A 20,082-nucleotide genomic window follows, 5' to 3' on the forward strand; every position below is an offset into this window, starting at 1 on the left:
GTAAGTCAGACCAACGTGGAGTTGGAGTTGGAGAGCTGTCTGGAGATGGAGCGGGCTCGAGCTCACGAGCTAAAGGATAAACTGAGCCAGATGAAGGAAGCTCTCGGAGAACAGGAGGAGGGAAAGACAACACTGGAAAGATCCCTGGCTTCACACAGAGCAAAGCGGAGATGCATGAACCAGAACATAAGATTGACCTCAATGTGATGCTCATGAGAAAAGTTGAAACAGGCTGCGAGAAGTAGGAGCCACGTCATTCCGAGTGGAAGACGTATTTTAGGAGACAAGTCATCCCTCCTTTCAGGCCACCAGACAAAGCCGGATGTGAACATTGAATCAGAGGAGAAGGAGAGGAGTGGGAGAGGACAGCGAGACCTCGCAGGACTCTAGGTCCCAGCTGGAGTATCTTGCAGAGCCAGGTGATGAAAAGCGAGGCAGGAGGTAAGAAGTGGTTACGGAGGCTTTTCATGGTGAGGAAAGTGTTTGATTTGATTGTACGTGTGTGATTGTGTGTGTGTGTTATGCATGTATATTTGATCTGTGGTTGTGTATGTTAGTTATGGTGTGTGTGTGTGTGGGGTTATATGTGTTTGTTCGGTGTGTGTGTGTGTGGTGGGTGTGTCTCTCTTGATCTGTGGTGTGTGTGTGGTGTCTGTCTTGTGTTCTGTGTGTTTGTGTGTGTGGGTCTGTAGTGTGTCTGTCTCTATGAGTTTGTTTGTGTGGTGGTGTGTGTGTTTGAGTGGGTACACTCTCGTGTTGTGTTGTGTTTGGTCTTTGTGTGTGGGTGTTGTGTGTTTGTGTGTTTTGCTGTGTGCTTGTACTATTGTGTGCTGGTCGTAGTCGTATCTTAGGGTGGTGTGTGTTGTCTGTCTAGTGATGTGTGTGTGTGTGTCTGTGTGTGTGTCTTTTGTAGTTTGTGTGGTGTGTCTGTCTTGTGTTTTTTGGTTGTTTGTGGTGGGTCTCTGTCTGTGTTGTCTGTGTTGTGTGTGGTATCTGTGAATGGTGCATGTTATGCTCTCGTTTTTCTGTGTTGTTGTGTTAGTCTATGTGTGTGTGGGGGACATGTGTTTGTTGCGTGTGTCTGTGTGCATGTCTGTTCGTTGTGTGTGTGGTGTGTGTGGTGTGTGTGTGTGTTTGCACAAGGGCGTGTGATGCGTCAGTGCAGTAGTGTTGGAGTAGTAGAGTTGTACATGCTACTGTAAGCTACATGCTACATGTAATTCCAGCTACTGCCACCGGACAGCCCTGTTTTAGGGACTAAAAGAGGAGGCGAGTGTGTGTCGCCTCCTCCGCCGGTACACAGCCTCTCCACTGCCAAGAAGGTACACGCTCCTCGTGGCACACAATGGGAACTGGCCTTGTGGTTCAGGCTAAGATGACAGGATCTCGGAGCAGCAGTGGGCCCCAGAGACGCGGCATGCAGGTCCATCGGTGAGTGAAACGCCCTGATGCCCGTCAACACTGTCCAGCTATGGGTAAATAGCCCCAGTTATGGGTAAAAGCCCCAGCTAGGGTAAATAGCCCAGCTATGGGTAATAGTGAAGACCCAACGGGGGCGCAGGTGGAGGATGGTGGTGTCCCAACACAACGGCTGGGAAGGAGGAAGAATGAAACCCAACAGCCTCGTGGGTTAACTCGGGGGGGTACAGTGGCTGGGGGAGGAAACCCCAAAGACAAACCTGCACCTGGAGACAGGGACAGGTGGAGTCCAACTGACCCCCCCCCGCAACTCCTACCAGTCGGAGGTTGTCATGGGTTTCCTCATGCCACTGAAGGTCTATCTGGTAGGAGAGAAGTCTGCATTATTTGGTAAAGATCAGTTATCAGTTTACTTTTTTTATAGCAATAATCATTAAATCCTATGATTTCCATGTAGTTTTGGTCTATTGATATGCCTGAGTCTCTTCTGGGATGGCTCCATCATCTTGATCCTGTTTTGATTTTGCACTAACCTGAAGTCTGTTTGTCCTGAGTTTCCTGAACACATCCCTGCCGATTCTCCTACTACACACACCTGCTGGTATCTGTGATCGCCCCCTCCCCCCCGGTCCTGATGACCCCCCTGCTCCATACAAGCCGTGACCTGACCCCCGTTCCCTGTGGACCGGTAGCCTAACCAGTATGTGGAGCTCTTGTATCATGTCTCTAGTTTTTGAAAGTCTTTCTGCCGGTCCCTAACCTGCCTCCTGTTCCTCTGTTCCAGTTGACCCCCTGGATAGAAACTCACACCTGCCTGGCCGACAACTACAGATGCATTCTGGGATCTGCACAAACCCTCAGCCTGCCTATTACCACATGCCAAGAATAGGGACTTACCACATTCCATATTCATACTACAATAAAATTCTCCCCTTGTTATTCCAACTTACCTTGTCCTGGTCTGCTTCTGGGTTCCAGTACTAGACACATGGTGACAAGTTGTGCCCCCCCCCCCAACTCAGATTGGTTAAATCAAGGTAAACAAAAGAGGGACTGTACTTAACAACCTAATTGGAATTAAAGCTACTACTGCAATGATAGAACAGAATAGGAAAATTAGATGTGGACTATTAAATATTAGATCTCTGTCTGATATCAGATAATCTAACTGATCTGTTGTGTCTTACTGAACATGGCTGGGCCATGAAGAACATGTTAGTCTAAATGAAGCCCTCCCCCCAGACAGAATAATACTCTAATTCATAGAGGCTCAGGACAAGGGGGGGGGGGGCAACCATCTTTGATTCAAGTTTGTAAATATTCCTAAACCTAGACAAAATGATAACTCGTTTGAAAGCCTTGTTATTAATCTTCAACATCCAGCATGGAAAACATTACAGCCAAATTACATTTGTGGTTATTAACTGAGCTCCAGGACCAGATTCTGAAGTTTTATCTTAATTCTCTTTGTTTTTAATTTAGGTGTAGTCCTTAAATCAGACAAAATACTTATTGTAGGTGATTTTAATATCCATGTGGACGTTGCCAACCATATTGTTTTCAACCCACTACTAGATTCAGCTGGTTTCAGTCAGAGTGCATAAGACCAGTCACTGTTTGTGCGGACATATGGCATCCAAACTGAAGGTTTAATAGTATTTCTGCAGAATCCTTTATTATCAGACCATTCTCTAATAACTTTATTAAATACATGCTTACTACCATACTAAAGTAAATAAACGCTTCTACACTAGATGCCTATCAGACAGTGCTATAGCTAAATTTAAGGAAGATATTCCAACAGCATTTAATTTAATTCCGTTCCTTAATAGACCAGAGGACCTTTATGTTAACTTTAGTCCTTAATAGACCAGAGGACCTTTATGTTAACTTTAGTCCTTAATAGACCAGAGGACCTTTATGTTAACTTTAGTCCTTAATAGACCAGAGGACCTTTATGTTAACTTTAGTCCTTAATAGACCAGAGGACCTTTATGTTAACTTTAGTCCTTAATAGACCAGAGGACATTTAGTCCCATTCACTTTAGTCACTTTAGTTTATATGTTCAAATTTTAGTGAACGCTTTAAATCTTAGAAATGAAGATTGAGGTCTTTTTCCCAGATAGAGATGGAAGAATGTGGTTTAGCTCCATGAGTCTGTGTCTGGTCCAGCAGCTGTTAACGTGTACAGAGACCGTGTAGTGATGCTCACAGACTCTCCCGTCACTGACGTACACACTAAAACGTGGACAAAACAACCAAGAGTTTTTTATTTTTTTTTATTGCCATTGTGCATGAACTTTGACACTCCAGGTTACACAAGGGGTGTCATGTAGTGAGTTGGTGAACACTCTGACCTGCCAGTGATGTGCTCTGGTCACTCTCAGTGCTGGTTTTGTATCAGTTGATGGCTTTAGCAACAAACTACTTGCTGATCCAGCCCCCATGCTCAAAACCAAAGGAATGCAATGCTTTTTGTGTCAAAGAACGGACAACACAGTTATTTTTTCCTGTTATTGCACACATCTAGTTTACCAATGCCGAGTATAGGTGGGACATTGGGAAAGCCATAGCTCTTGGTAAGGTGCTGACATGTCTTAAGAAAACCACAACATTGCAGTGAGCCTCTTTAAAAGCCACATATATACAAAATAAGAAAGGAGCATCAATGCACGGATTCCTCAAACACACCAGATGTCAAAATAAATGTGGGTTATGTTTTACACTCTTGCAAATGAAAGTTGTGGATCATTTACACTTGGGCATAGTGATGCTTGTTCTAGAGAGGATACATGAGATGTTCAGGTTGTGTTGCTTGTGGGGAGCATTAGGGTGCCTACAACAACACAGTAATAACAGACAGACAGTGAGAGGGAGGCAGGCCAGCGTGATCCTTTTGAAGGCGCGACCGACTGCAAAGCAAACATCTCTCAGTACAGTAGCTAGTCTCTCACAGCGATTCAAAGGCTGAGAGATATTTTAGGAATGAATCATCGTGAGTCTATTTATTTCTTGGCTACTAAAATCTCATGGAATGCATTTAATGGAATAGAAATGATCCGGATTATCAGAACAGTCTAAGTTTGGATATGCAGATTGGAGTTAAAAAGTTGTGCAAACATTCATCATGTATGGCTATAGTTCATTTTAAGCTTGTGCAAATCCAGTGGCTAGAACTGGGTCTCCAACCTCAATACTTCCCTGGTACTGACAGAAATTTGCTGCTAGCACTTATTATGCAAAACTGTCCTAATGTTGACTTCCTACTCAGATTTGTAATGTTCTTTTCTTATTCTTTTATCAGGCAGTGTCTGCTTTTTAAAGCTGCATTAACTGATCTTTTGGCCAGTAGGGGGCAGCAGAGCAAGCTGAAAACATAACATTAACATATTAGTTACCTTATTAACTAGTTCATACATAAAACCAAAACAATGAACTAAAAGGGGCTAACACAAGAGCAATAGAAATTAAATTTGTTTTTGTCGCTTTTTTCAATGTTTTTTGTTGCTTTTTTTCTGGTTTTTTCACCTTATTTTATACATGCTGACATTTCAGAGGGCCTCCCTAGAAGTGTGGGGATCCCCCCCCCCCAACCCAAAGTTATGCCATTACTATTAGGGCTGAATGGGCGATGGAAGAGATCTTTTCAACAGGAAATGTCCTGCTCTGTACTTATCTGTCAGACTTCTTCAAGGGATTCTCAGCAAAAAACAAATATTGGCCAATATATTGCTTTCAAAACTCACACATATTGATATTAGCCTCAGAAATTCCAGTATCACTCTGGCTCTATAGTCTTAAGTTAGTCAGGCTAAGTTGCACAAGAAAACAGTGTCTTTGGCTAAGAAAACTGAGGTTTAACTCATCAAATAAGATAAGATTTCAATCTCAGAAAAATGTTTGTCCAACTATACCTCCAATCTGCACCTCGAAGGAACCAAATGCTTCAGTTTGATTGTACTTCCATGGTGACGGCGCTGCAGGCCCCGTCAACAGGCTCAGGAGAGCCAATCAACACTGTCTGCAGGCTTAAATATCAGACATCATCCAAGTCTCTGTCCAGCACGCTTCTATCAAAACACACACACACACACATGCACACACACACACACGCGCCATCAGTCACAGTGTGTGTGGTCGGTAGAGTATCCCACCACCAGTCAGAGAGGGTAACCATGACGGGATGTCCACTACTTCAACCCTTTACCTTCCACAGTCAGCTATGGGAATGAGAAAACCAGGAAGAAATGAATCTGTTCTGCAGATATTTGTATGGACATACATTCCAAATTACCTGAGTATAGACTCTGATTGTGAAATACCTGAAGCGAGGCCAAATGCAGACACTGTGCAACCAATTTGAGGCCATTTTGTCTTTTCTCTTTGCCCAAATGATTTTTCTATTAGCATTTTTTAGACAGGGTTTAACTATGTGACCTGGATAGTGTAAACAGAATCCTGAATAGTACAGCTGTTTTCCCTGTTACATACATAACACGGCAATACAGGTTTTTTTTTGCATTTTCTTTGTTTTTAAAACAAGCATTTTTCTTTCTTTTCATAGAGATATATATGTGGATATATGTTTAGAGAGCTTATTCGTACTGTGAATGTTGAAACAGAACACAACACATAATTTAATCAGAAACATACTACCAGTTTAAAACGCATGCCCCCCCCCCATCCATCGCGCTCCGTATCTTCGATGCCTGCATATGATAACCTGTAACCATCTGCACCAGCTCAGACATAACACAGGACAGAACATTAAGGTGGCGAGTCTTTGTGGCGAGGCTGCGGTTATTCGGGACATTGTTGCTACGTCATGCAGAGATAGAAGGGGGGGAGGGGGGTCAGCACAGAGAGACGGAGGCCCCCCCTGGCAGAGCAGAGGGAGGTGTTGGTGGGACAGTGGTGATGGTTGGCGGTCGCATGTGTGGCTCCCCGGAGTCAGAGGCCAGCTCTGCTCAGGTCTAGCTGATGGCCGGGCTGTCTGTCTGGGGCTCTGCAGTCTCTGAGGGCCAGCCGGGCTGCTCCGGGGGGTCGTCTGTGCTGGTGCTCGCCGAGACCTGAGTGGAGGCCCCGTAGAGCGATGTGGCCCCTTGGGTATCCGAGCTGGAGGCCGCCTCCGCGTTGTCCTCGTCCTCCTCTGGCTCCGAGGCCGGGATGAGGTGCAGGGAGGCGGGGAGTTTGACGGGGCAGAAGGCCGAGCCCGTCGGGATGAAGTTGACTTTGTTTTTGTCGGGGCAGGAGAAGAGGGGGACCGACGCCGTCGTGGACTGCCTTGAGCTGCAGAGAAACATGCCGTGTCAGTGAGGGGCACACATTCCTAAAGGCAGCAGAGAGGAAGTATCAAACACTCCATACCTCATCTCCTCGAAAGCTTTAATCTTCTCACAGCCCTCTGGCGGCTCTCGCTTGAACATGTAGCTGTTGTTGGGTTTGGGCGAAGAGGCAAACTTAGGCAGCGGCGAGCTGCTTCCACTGTCTGGGAACACAGAGATACAAGGCAAATTATTCTACCACTTCTGAAGCATTTTTTATGTCCACCACTTGTCGATATTGTAAAGTAGATGCACCAGGGGTTACACAGATTTTATTGAAAATTGATCAAAATGAGCTTCTGGTTCAAATAAAAACAACAACACAGCACAGCTTACCAGCTCACAGCATGCAGCCAGAGACACGGGGTATCGTTAGCTTACCGGTAGCAGCTTGACTATCCCAGACCCCATGGCTGCTGCCAGAGTCTGAACTAAAGGAGCTAACTGAGCTAACACTGGTGAACAACTGTAGCATTAGCGAGAATGTTGCTAAAGGGAGATTGCTATGAGTGCTTAAGTGAACTAGTTTAAGTTTAAATTTAAAGTAGATAATAAGCCGACAAAAATAAACTGTGTCGAGTTACCGAAGCAAGCTGCTTTCACACAGAAGCATGGCAGCACGTCAGCCAGTCAGGAGGCCGGCCAGCCGAGCCGGTGTAGCTGGTTTCATTGATGAAAGTGAAAAACCGCTTCATATATCCATAATATGTTATGTCCAATTACGAGTTCAATGTACCAGACTGACGATCAGATCCCCTATCGGCGATCTCTAGTATCCACGATTGGATGATGTGAAAATATTAGAGATCCCCCAAGCCTACTGCAATGGGACTCCATGGTGCATTCAGGTGCACCTTGTTAACGTAATGGTGCAGTTTGTTAATTTTGAGAAAGTCAAATTGTTGTTGCAAAGTACCCTTCTGCCATCTAGTGGTTCTTTTTGAGGCATTGGTGTCCCAGTTGGGAAAAAAAATCTTTAAATCAAAAATTGAACAGAAACGTGGATTTGGAGAATTGTAATCACCCTAGTAACAACCCACACTTGATCTGTTGTTTAGTAATTGCTGTGGACAAACAAATTCCACAAAGAGACCAAAACCAACAATGTGTTAGTCCGTCTGTCAATACTTTCCTAACCTGTCTGTGGTACTCAGCACTAAGCCTATTGGTTTCTACTCAGGACATACATGGGCCTACAACAGTTTATGGCTGGACCATGTATGGTCAACATGTGTCACAGACGAAGAAGATGCCCCAGGCTTTGATACACACACAATACTTGTCAGTAGGATACATTCATTGTTGGTTTGGTCTGCATATGGGAATTGTTGACAAGGAGAAACATACTGTTTACAATATGACCAAACTTATATTTCAAATATTGATATTCTGTGCACATTAGCTACAATAATATGTCACCTAATAAAACCGCTGTGGCAAGAGGAGCCAAATTGACAGCCGATTAGTCAGGACATTGTACTGTCACTCATCATAGTGTGAGCACTAATTATAAGAAGTCCATCTTTTTAGCAGCAAAAGTAACCAACTAACCCAACTTAGCCTGCCTTCAGCCCTGTAGAAGACACACATTCTTTGAAATGAAGCTAACAATGTGTCACCTGCTCATAGAATATAGGCTATAAAAGTAAAAATATCAAACTAAATGTTCAGTCTAAACTTGATTTACGTTAATGCATCTCTTTCTAAAATTGCTTTTTTCCAGGAATCCACCAGAAACATGTGGTTGTAACTGGACTGGTCTCACCACATGAACCCAGTGACCCATTTACTTACCCATCATGTCAAAGAATATTTTTACATGCACACTAATATTCCCCCATTTTTTCAAATATGACAATATTCCAAATTTGATTCGGGCCATGTAAACAGCCCATCTAGTTTGGGTATTCTGAATAAGGCCTTTTTCCAAATGTAGCATTGTTTCTTTTATTATTTTCTTATTAAGACATATGGGATATGGCAGTATTTTTCAGGTTTTAAAAGCATTTTTTATTTTTCATTTGTAAGCAGTGCATTCAATATCCGGATTTGTTATAGTAGTTTGTGACAGTTGACTGCCTCTTGCCTGTTTACGGCTTGTACACAAACTGACTAACTGCAGTAGAGATGCATGCCCAAAAGAATATATATATTTTCTCTCATTAGCCATGTAAACAGCTTAGTCTGAATATTGTCTTTTTTGGAAAAAGGGCTGAAAGGATGTTGTGTACCTTTATCCCGGTCGTACAGTAGATCCTCTGTGGAGTAAGGACTGCCGTCGTGTGATCCTGGCGGGCAGGCCGGGGAGGGGCAGGGCGACAGACTGGAGCAGCTGCTGGACCGGCCCGGGGCTGAGGGGGTCTGGGTGTCCACGCTGCGGGTGCTGCTGCTGCGCTGCTGGGGAGGGAAGGGTGCCCGCCGCCCATCGGGAACCTCCAGGGACTGCAGAGTCCGACAGGAGACAGACAGCACGGCGCAGGAACAGGATTCATGAATAATACACTTCTAGATACAATATATCAGGAGACAATCCTAATAACTACTTATATAACATGGATTTTCTGCTTTCGCTCGGTTTTGATAAATAAAATAATATCTGAAATACTTATCTGAATCATTGGTCAAAGAAAATAGATTCCAGGGAAAAGAATCAATTTAAAAAGAGAGCACAGGTTTACTGATACTCTGGGTTAACAAACGTATGAATTGAAATGAAGCCGAGCCCCACCTTGAGCTCCTCCTTCTCTCCGTTGTCTTTGATGAAGACCTTCTCCAGCTCGTGGTTGATGCCCTCCATGCTGCTGGGCACCCTGGAGATGGAAGGCTTTGGCACTGTGATGTTGGACAGCGGCATCTGGGCGGACTTCGACATGGAAAACTGCTGCAGAACACACACAGATACAGGGTGTGATTCCTTTCCACCTAGCCAAAGCTTTTTGTATATGAACTGTTGCCAGCATATAATGTGAGGTGTTGTTAGCACAGCAGTAAATCCACTGTAGAACGTATGTATGAGTAAGGGGTTGTAATAAAGCAAATGACAATGGATTCAAACATCTCCAATTGAATCTTGTCCTATTATTCCCATGTTGTGTTAAGACCATGGAATGCACCCATTCCATGCAATACACTGGATACTACACTAGTCTCCCATTGCTAGACTAGTCTAGGTCTGGCTAGTCCTCACAGTATTCTGGTTTGACAAAAACATGTTTTGGTTTATTGGCATTTCATTAAACCAATCCAAGTCGTCATGGGCGGTGTCCGGCTGAACATGAAATGTCCGGTGAAATGCGGTGGAATATCCAGCGGCACCTGGTTTTTATCGTATTCTAGTTATAAAACACATTTCGGAAGTTACTAGTGGATTATCACAGTTGACTGATTAAGAGTTTTAGGGCCTTCTCGCTTCCAGTCTCTACAGTCGACAACCCTGCCTATTAGGTTGTTTCCCCTTTAAATGTGTCGGAAAAAGATGCTAGTGTGAAATCTGCTGCTGGAAATTCAATTTCCTTGCGGGAGTCATGGAAGTACTTTAGGCCTGGGACAACTGCTACATACGGTCTTATTGTGCTCTCTTTTTAAAGAAACATGGTTTCTTCTATTAACCGCAATGGCTAATTAGCAAATTTGCTAGGCAGTATGACTATTGATGGTAATTGCTGATTTTGTTTAGATATGCCAAATTGTAATTACATAAGTAATGGTTGGTTGGACTGTTGAGCTAACCTGCCTGACAAACCCGCTGATTAAATAACCATCACCACTCTTCACCTTTTTTTTCCTCTCAGAGGACTATGTATTTATAATTATTATTTCAACTGTTAGTTATTGTAACTTTACCCCAAAAATGACAGGGGGGCACAGTTAGAATACATGTTTTATGATTATCAAGAGGCGTTTTTTACTTCATAGATATATAATATAAAAACACAAGTACACAGTGTTTTTATATTATCTAGGTCACATGAAAGTGATAGAACCAAAAGATTTGTTGAGTGAAATAATAATGTACACTCTTTACTGATTCCCTATGAGGAAATTACAATTTACACTTTGTTATTACACACTACACACAGACCTGAAATACACACACATGCTCAGGTCCTATATATGCACTCATGGAGAGCTGTTAGCGTGGGGGGGCTGCAACTGCTGAGCAGGTGCCCTGAGCGGGGTTGGGTGCTTTGCTCAAGAGCACCTTGGCAGTGCCCAGGAGGTGAACTGGCACCTCTCCAGCTACCAGTCCACACTCCGTACTTTGGTCCGTATGGGGACTTAAAGACAAAGAGATTATATTGTTGATTGCAATTAATTGTACAGCAACATTTGGAATTGTTCCAGCTCTACATGGGAGTGACAGCTCAGGCTGTATGTTTCTGTCTGAGCCAGAGAGCAGGGGCCAAGCCTGACAAGATTCAGACAGGCACGCTGATTTATTTCTCTTTTTAAGACAGGAAAGAGGGGAGAGAGGGGGAAAGACAACATGCAGAAAAGGGCCACAGGCAGGAATCCAAGGTTACCCCCAGGTTTCCACAATTTTAGACTTTTTAAGACCTTTTTAATACCACTTAGGCAAAAGTTTTAGGCTATAAAAACTTGCATCATTCTAACCTTAAGTGAACTGAACTCTAGTTAACAGAGACCTCCGTTTTCAAGAAGTTCGGTTGTTTTGTCCGCACCAGAGTTGGAATTAGTTCCCCCCTCCCTGGACCGGAACCAGACTATCTGACAAAATGCTAATCCAGATATACCCATTGATAGCATGTCATCTCATTATTCTACTCTTTCATAATTGCAATGGCAAAGCCAAAAACTCCCCGCCCCCCCATTTGTGAGACTACTGCACTCTAGGGCTGGGACGGTATGCTTTTATCCTTATTTGATTATTTCCCAATACATGGGTGCCGATTGGAGTTGTATTGCAATTTAATTTATTGCGATTGAAGAAGTATTGTGATTCGATAGTATTGAGTATTGTTGAATAATCCACTTCTAGAGACAATACAACATGAGAAAAATGTCTTAAAACAATTTGTTTTCTAAAAAGAAAGCACATCACATGTCAAAGCTTCGCCAGACCCTCCTCTAACGCCGGCTCCATATAGCATTTGGGGATCTTGAAGTGTATTCCCCTTCCAAAAAACAGTAGCTGCTGGCTGCTAGCTGCTAGCTCCTAGCTGGCGTCTGGTTGGTGTGTTCAGCCAGGCTTCTGTGATAATCATCCTGACAACAATCCACTGAGAGGCGGTGGTGTGGCTATGTCCTCTAGAGGACAGGTCATGGCTTCGCACCCCCCCCCCACTGCACACATACCAGACTCCCTTAAATTAATGCTACTTTCTACAGATACATGTCTTCCACTATGGGTGTATTTTGCAATGTTTCCAAATCAGTATTTTTGAATAAGAGTACCTGAACGTGGCTGGCTGTAGAGGTGTGGTTGGTAGTGCTGGTGAGGGCGGTGTAGGTGATGGTGTTGCACTGCAGGGGGGACAGTTGCTCCTTGTCTTTACTGTGGCGTCCCCCTTGTTTACTGCGATGGAGCTGATGCCGGAGCTTCGCAATCTGCCGGCATCAAACAGAAGAGACAGAAGACAGAAGACAGAGAGACCCATAAACATTTAGCAGGAAGGTCCATACAGAGCGCTACAATAAAAATGTTTCCTGCAGCATCAGACGTCGTTATGTTCACAGTCATGCGGCTGTGTGATCTCTGCAACAGTGCTAGCAACTGCTGCTCCAGCTATCAAAAATACTGCCTCTTTTATACTGAGAATGTAAAGACAGTGGTCCGGGAAGTAGGGCTGCACCGTATGAGGAAAATATTAATTGCAATTGTTTTGAGTGATACTGTGATTGCGATATGATTTACGAAATTGGGAAAACGAAATATTTTAACATTTTGGAAAAACAAGGATGTTTCCTCTTTTTAAGACCTGGCTAGCAGAGATATCCAACTTGTTAAATATGGAGAAAGTACGATACAATGGCTCTCTCAACTCTGCAACCTGGGACGAAATGTGGCAACCATTTTTGTCCTATCTATCAAAAGCAGCTTTTCCTTGATCCCTGATGCACTGTAGATTTTCACTTGGTGACTAGTGTCAACTTGTTTTATGTTTTTAGAAAGGAAACCTTTTATTCTTTTACTCTATTTCATTTGGACCTGTGTTTGTCCATGTTTTTCATGTGGGTTTGAGTGTGTATAAATATAGACACATGCATCTGCTTTTGCAGAGGTTGCATCCGTTCCCATAACAAACCACGTTGGACTAAAGTTATGTCACATCCACACGTTGCCCACATGGCTACCTGTCTCAAAGGGGAAGGGTTGGCCGATAACAATCATGTAAAAGGAGAACTGGTGAAACTTTACTTTTCTATCAAGCAGCAAAAAAGTTGTAGCGTTGGGATGCGACTATCTCACATGCGCACATCGCTATATAGACGATGAAACAAAATATCGCGCAGCGCTAATCTATATCAATAATATAATCTCAGTTTTGGTAAATGCACATCTGTATGCGGATGACATAGTGCTGTATCATGTTGCTGATTCTGTTCATCTAGCAATTAAAAACTGCCAATTAATAATCTGCAAGAGGCTCTTAAAGACTTAAGCCTAAATGCTGATAAAACAAAGTTCATGCTGTTTTCAGAGCTAGAGCTATAGATTTTTCTAACCTTAACATTCCACTATGAACGCACCTCCGGTTGAGAGGGTCACAGAATATAAATATCTTTGCATCTGGATTGATGAAAAGCTCTTCTTCAAATTTCACATTGATAATCTTGTATGCAGACTCACAGAAAAAAAGCATCTTCCCCATGTTTTGTAAAAAAAAGGGTTGATGAAGCTGTTTTTCATGTGTCATGTCTTAGTCTAGACTATGATGAGGTCTATAAATGTATAGACATGCATCATCTCCCTCTCTTAAATCTCTGGACTCGGTCGATCACTCTGCCTTAAGATTCAAAACCAGTCATGCCCATGGTACAAATCATTGTATTTTATATGGAAGTGTTTTGTGTTTTTTTTCCAAGAAAGACACTGGTATCTCTTATTGGAAAACTGCCATCTTAGGTTACACAACTTTTCTGTTACTCAGAGGGACATTATCAGACTCGCTCTGCTGACTGGCTTTTACGTCATGTTCCACAAGCTTGCGCTAAACTTGAAAAAATGCCTTTAGTTTTAGATCCAAACTCCTGGAACAAATTACAGAACTTTCTTAAAATCAACTCAATTGTGCCTTTTGAACAATTTAAAATTTGGTTGTAAACCTGCTGTAACTGCTTTAGATAATTGTATCTTCTTTGCATCCCTATTATCCCAATTTATTTATCAAAATCTTATTCAAATTCTGAATGTTTTATTGAATGTTTTTATTTTTTATGATTGTACTTTCTGTGTTGATGTTCTGTATTTGTGTTTGTAATAAGTCGATGACATTGTATGTGAGGACCGTGCCTCAATGATGAATAAAGGTTTAACAAATATACTCTGTTGCAAGATTTTCTTTTTATTTAGCTACTTATTTGTTAGTCTATGGTTGTTTTTCCTTGTCTTTGGGAGGTTACTTTGTTGTGTCCTCCTGTGCTTCTATCTTGTTTGTCAAACAGAAAAGCTATCCCCTATCCTCTTATGTACGTGGGGTGTAGCCAGACCTTACTCCACCGGGCTGTGGAGATGGAACTGGCAATGCGAGACTACAGCAACTATGAAATGCATTGCAGCAATTCATAATGTTATTAGTTGACAAATCAAAATGTCTGCTTTGCAAGGGCGTCCTGATTGTCGTCCTCTTTTTTTCTCAATAGGAAGTAGAGCTACAAAATGGAGATGCATTCCTTTGACAATACATTTCCACCAGATGTCACTGTTCCCACTACACATATACAGTCTATGCCAGTACATCACCTCAACATCAACAAAAACCTTACATCTGTATGTATGTACACACACACACACACACACACACACCGTGGTGTGTGTGTGTGTGTGTGTGTGTGTGTGTGTGTTTGATTCCCAGCCCTTTTGGACATGTCCATACATGTTCCTTCCTTCACACAGTTGTGACATTGGCCTTCTTGACTGTAGCAACACAACGCATGCAGGGCTTATCAATGCATGCTCTGTCTGAAACTGGCTGTTATGTGATCCCTAAATTTGGGCCACTGAACCAGTTACACAGCGCAGTCCTGCCCGTTCTGGTCTTCCTTTTCACTTGGGCAATGCACTTCTCAGGTTTTCCGCAACACACACTCCATATAACACACAGTGTTGGAGCTCTGACATTACACTGCAGCTCAATATTTTACATAGCAACACTATGGATTAGCTAAACACACAAATAGGTTCTGCTAAAAATCAGAAAGTTGCAACTAAAAGGACCCCGGATCCCACTTTTTGAATCACTGGTGTACTCAGTGTTACTATTTCAACATCAGTTTTAACACAACTATGACAGAACCGACAATTCGTTCCATTTGTGCTCTGAAACACGGCCCCTAAAGTCATTTTTCAGAGTTGGAAAGTCGGAGAACCTCACAATACTCACAGTAAGCCAACCACAAAATCAAACATGGCTGCTCCGTGCACCAACAGTAGTGAAAGCTGTAGTAATATACCGTTTATTAGCACTTTTGCCTTATTTGAGTATCATTGAATCAATCATACACAAAGTACAGCCCAACTTCTATCTGTGCACATGTTGCTACAGAGTTTGTATGTACAAAAAAAATGCGTTGTTATCAACTGGTATTGGTAACCATGGCTAACCTGGCTAAATCTAACCCCATAATGGACTCTTACTTAGCTTAATGGAATGCGGTCCACTCAGGTGTGATGGCATTCCCAACTCCGGTTTTTGACCTCTGAGGTAAATCAAACGCACTATTAGACAGGAGTGGTATTCGTGTTCCGACTAGCATTAGCATACCCAAAAGAGCCATTCGGTGTTACTATTTCAACATCAGGTTTAACCCAACTATGACAGAACAACCCTAACCTTGACAACTAAAGTTAGTGTTTGCTATGACTAAGACAAAGTGTGGTTTGACCAAAGACAGACACACCTACTCGCATACTGTGATTCAGATACACACTGGATTAAGCAGGTAAATCGGATTGTGCACACTAATATCAATGCTAATATTTCTGTGGATGTTTTAAGCAGCTGCACTGCTCAGGTCTGTCCCCTCTCCTCTTCATCCTTATAGTTTGTTTATTGACATCTGTGGAATCTGTGTCAGTGCTGCTTCTCTGCAGCCCTGTAACTCAGTAACGTGCCTGTGCACACATTAGTGAGGGCTGAGCTGTCATCCGGGCTGGCCCTCATTGTTTCCTTTGCTGCAGGAGGCGGAGAGGAGCCAGCTGGGACTTGGCTGACCATAAATTGCAGCGGGGTTATGGTCATTGCAAACAGGGGGAAGTGGGTAGTTAAGAGTAAGACAGCGTTATCTGCCAGCTCCCTGCTGCGGTGGCGTATCAGTAGGGTGGAGCTGAGAGGGGCAGGTAGTGCCACGCCAGGTGCAGCTTTTAGAGGCCGTCTGTCGCTGCTGTAAACCATCAGCACCATATACACCAAACGTGTGTTATAGCATTAAGTCATTCACTACGGTTTCACACTCCTGCCATGTACAAAACTTTGGTAGGTCTGACAGAATTTACCACGTTTAATCAAGAGTGTCATGTGTTATGAACAGCTTAGATAACAGGGCTTGTTGCTAAGGCTAACTTAGCAGGCCAACATTAATTCCCCTGTCTCCTTTTACCTTACTTGTTGCGTTTAACATGAGGATGAGACCAACTAGCCTACTAACCCTGTAATGTCCTGCAGCGCCTTGCTATGACATGAACTACTACTACCATTTTTTAGTCATTGTTCTATTGTCTTTGCTGTGATTGTTATTGCCACTGTTCATCACCCCCTCAACCGGCACCGGCAGACACCGTCTACCGAGAGACTGGGTCTGTCCCAGGTTTCTTCCAAAAACGGAGTTTCTCCTCGCAACTGCGCATGGTTGCACTGTCACACACTGCTTGCTCTTGGGGGAATTAATAGAATTGTTGGGACTTTATATATTATAGAGTGTGGTCTAGACCTACTCTATCTGTAATTTTAGAGGTAACTGTTGCTATGATTTGATACTATAAATAAAATTGAATTGAACATGCTATATGTTTAAAACGAGTTGCAGTTGAAAAAAGCTGCCTGAGGAAACTCAAGCGTAAAGCGTCAGGTATACTTGAGTGCAACACCGTGCACGGACCACCGTAGATGGTGCGCGCGTACCAAGCATGCAGGGAGACATTAATGCTCAATGCACACGTTGGTATCCATGGCAGTACTTAATGGCATATTCCTATGGCTCCTCGTTGGGCATATGTACATGCATCAAACCAAAGGTTTGACTGAAATGTGATTGTATCTGTCTTCATGTTAGTGTCCTGCCTCTTTGAGCTGGTCGGCGCTGCCCCAGGACGCAGAGCGCTGGTGGGTGCTCCTCTTCTCTCTCGTTTCCTCACTCCAACATCCAGGAGTCTGAAAAGAACATTACAGCTACACATTACTATGAGCATAACTGGATCTGAGTAGGGGTGTGAATCCCAAGTGTTATCACAATACAGTATTAAATTGCACCTTTGGACAACAATACAATCAGAGTTTTCCTTGCCATCATAAGTCTAGGTGCGGCACATTTTTGTCATTTTTGGCAGCACCTTAGCTGAATGAATGTGAAATGCAGCAAAAACAAGTGATAAAAACAGCAAAAAGCCCCAAAAACAGCAAGAAAGCATCAACTAACTAAAAAGAATTTTCTCAGATCTATTGACTGTAATCGGACTCTTTAGCTTTAAGTTTTCTCTTTAAGTTTTTTGAGTGTTATCTATTATATGCTCTAGTCTTTCCAACAAAAGCTTTGGCTTTTCCAGCAATGGATTATCAATGTGACAAATTCATAGAGGCAGCATGGGCAGACTCACATGTACACACACACACACACACACACACACCTCAGTGAAAGCTGAGCTGGGCTCTGCGACACAGTGAGAGAGCAGAGGACTACAATGAACTCTGAAGAACTCTGAAAGGTGTGTCTCACACACACACACACACACACACACACACACACACACACACACACACACACACACACACACACACACACACACACACACACACACACACACACACACACACACACACACACACACACACACACACACACACACACACACGCGCTTACTTAATGTGTCCAACTCAAAGGGCCATTTGTTTATTTTCAGCAGCAAGTCAGTTACTACAGAATGTCCCCATTATTCTGTATTCCTCTCCTCTGTCTTGGGGAGGATGAAGAGGGAAAGACCCAAAACAACCCCAAAGAAAACACAAATGACCAAAAAGAGACACAACGTGACTACAAAGTGACACAACAACCCACAAAGAGACCCACAATGTCCCACAAAATGTTTTGGGGACATTCCTTTTTTTTTAATTGAAAAAAATGTAACATTGTCTTGAGGAAGGACCTCAAGAAACATTGTGTCTTATGTAATGTCTTCAGTATTGGGGGCTGATTTAGAGCTGACACTACAGGCAGGTTGATGACTGATGGACTATAAAAGTCAGCAGGCTGGAGTAAGAGATGAAGACATCTCCGCATTAACAAACAGCTGCACCACACGTGCACTCTCACAATCATGCCTTTGTATCACTTCAATAGTTAATAATAAACTGTAAGATCAGAGCAAAGAGGTCGTCTGGCTTTTGGAAGTCCCACAGATACGTAGGTGGTAAATGTCACACAACCTGGAAGAAACAGGATGTGAAGACCTGTGTGTGAGTGTGTGTGTGGGGGGGAGAGACACATCTGAGGTTGAACAGCATGAGAGGATCCCAGGGCAGGAAGGTGTGGGCCCACTTTAAGGTCAGACATGACAAAACATAACTATAAGAAATAAAATCATACCAATATTTTATAGTCAGAGCCAACATTGAAGTAGATACAGTACGCCCACACAGACAGACACAAGGCCCATGTGAGGTGATTCAGTCTGGCCTGTGAATAATATCATAAATCTTCTTTGCTGTCCTCAAAATATATTGTAGTTCATTCATAGTACAGTCCTCACTCAGGCTGAAGCTGGAGATGGTGAAGAAGATCAATCCATAACTCATCCAAAACCGGCTTTATCAAAAGATAAACACTCAACCGGTAACACACATATGCATTTACTTTTTTTTAATGCCTTACTACAACAAGCAGGAACCATCATAGATACAGAAAAGGCCTTTGACAGGGTGAACTGGAAAATTCTCTTTACCACATTAGAAATATTTCTCTTTGGGGAATCATTTATTAACTAGGTCAAGAATCTGTAGACTTCACCCTCAGCCACTGTCATCACCAATGGACACACATCACAAAGCTTCACACTGCACAGGGGGGCCTTGGGAAAGATTCTCTCTATTTGCCATTTTCTTTTTTAAAGATTATATTTTGGGCTTTCCGCCTTCAATTGATAGAACACCTCGGATATGAAAAGGGGAAAGAGGGGGAAGAGAAATTAACATCTATGTATGGATGCACACTCTACCAGGTGAGCTAGCTCACCATTTTCATCAATCCCTTAGCAGCAGCCATTCATCAGAACATCTACATAAAAGGAATCCAAACACCCAACACACATCATAAGATCAGTCTCTATGCAGATGATATATAAATCCTCACCTTATTACTACAAAATGCCACATGACTTCATCTCGGTAGGGGACAGTATACAGCACATGGAAGGAAAATGGGCATGGGGGTTTTGCTTACCTGTGTGGATTTATCTTTCATACAAGATGGGTATTGCACATGGGTGTCACGAGGCCACTGCCCAGTGAGGTAGGGTCCGGTAAGGGTGCCCTGGGAGGGAGACCGCCAAATGGCCCCCAAGCTCCGCACCTGCTGAGATTTTGTCCTTCTAACTGCACAGAGAAAAAGACCACAAATAGAGTGCAACATTAGCTCAATGTAAATTTCAAACAGGCATAAAAGCTCTGTAAACCCCCTGTACACTACCTACCCAGGTTAGTGTCACATCCAGTTCCCGCTCTTAGTTCATGTTATGTTAGTTTCCCTGACTTCCTGTTTTATTTTGTTAACTTACTGTCTGTCTCTGTTTCAGGTCACTTGTCTTATACGTCTTCCTTCCCATCTGTGTGATTAGCCTCCCTTCCCTAATGTGTGTCACCTGTGTGTAATCGTCTTCACCTGTCCCAGTGTATACAGTGCCTTGCGAAAGTATTCGGCCCCCTTAAACTTATCAACCTTTGGACACAT

General features: G+C 43.1%; 1 protein-coding gene across 5 annotated transcripts in view; it reads right to left on the reverse strand.

The window, feature by feature from the left end:
* Positions 1-5,672: 5,672 nt before the first annotated feature.
* Positions 5,673-20,082, reverse strand: part of LOC116693412 (glucocorticoid-induced transcript 1 protein) — a 71,476-nt gene continuing 57,066 nt past the window's right edge. Inside the window, exons 2-8 of one of the 5 annotated variants that reach the window (XM_032522372.1) lie at positions 19,576-19,727; positions 17,205-17,294; positions 12,160-12,312; positions 9,473-9,622; positions 8,976-9,210; positions 6,788-6,908; positions 5,673-6,709 (exon numbers count right to left, since the gene is read on the reverse strand). In XM_032522372.1, the coding sequence (XP_032378263.1) occupies positions 6,394-6,709; positions 6,788-6,908; positions 8,976-9,210; positions 9,473-9,622; positions 12,160-12,312; positions 17,205-17,294; positions 19,576-19,727 (1,217 nt within the window). In that variant the 3' untranslated portion in view covers positions 5,673-6,393. Of the gene's footprint in view, positions 6,710-6,787; positions 6,909-8,975; positions 9,211-9,472; positions 9,626-12,159; positions 12,313-17,204; positions 17,295-19,575; positions 19,728-20,082 lie in introns of all 5 variants that reach the window. The other 4 variants (XM_032522374.1, XM_032522371.1, XM_032522373.1 and 1 more) reach the window with 4 other exon arrangements.

The sequence above is a fragment of the Etheostoma spectabile genome, chromosome 8, assembly GCF_008692095.1.
Source record: "Etheostoma spectabile isolate EspeVRDwgs_2016 chromosome 8, UIUC_Espe_1.0, whole genome shotgun sequence".
Classification (NCBI taxonomy): Eukaryota; Metazoa; Chordata; class Actinopteri; order Perciformes; family Percidae; genus Etheostoma; species Etheostoma spectabile.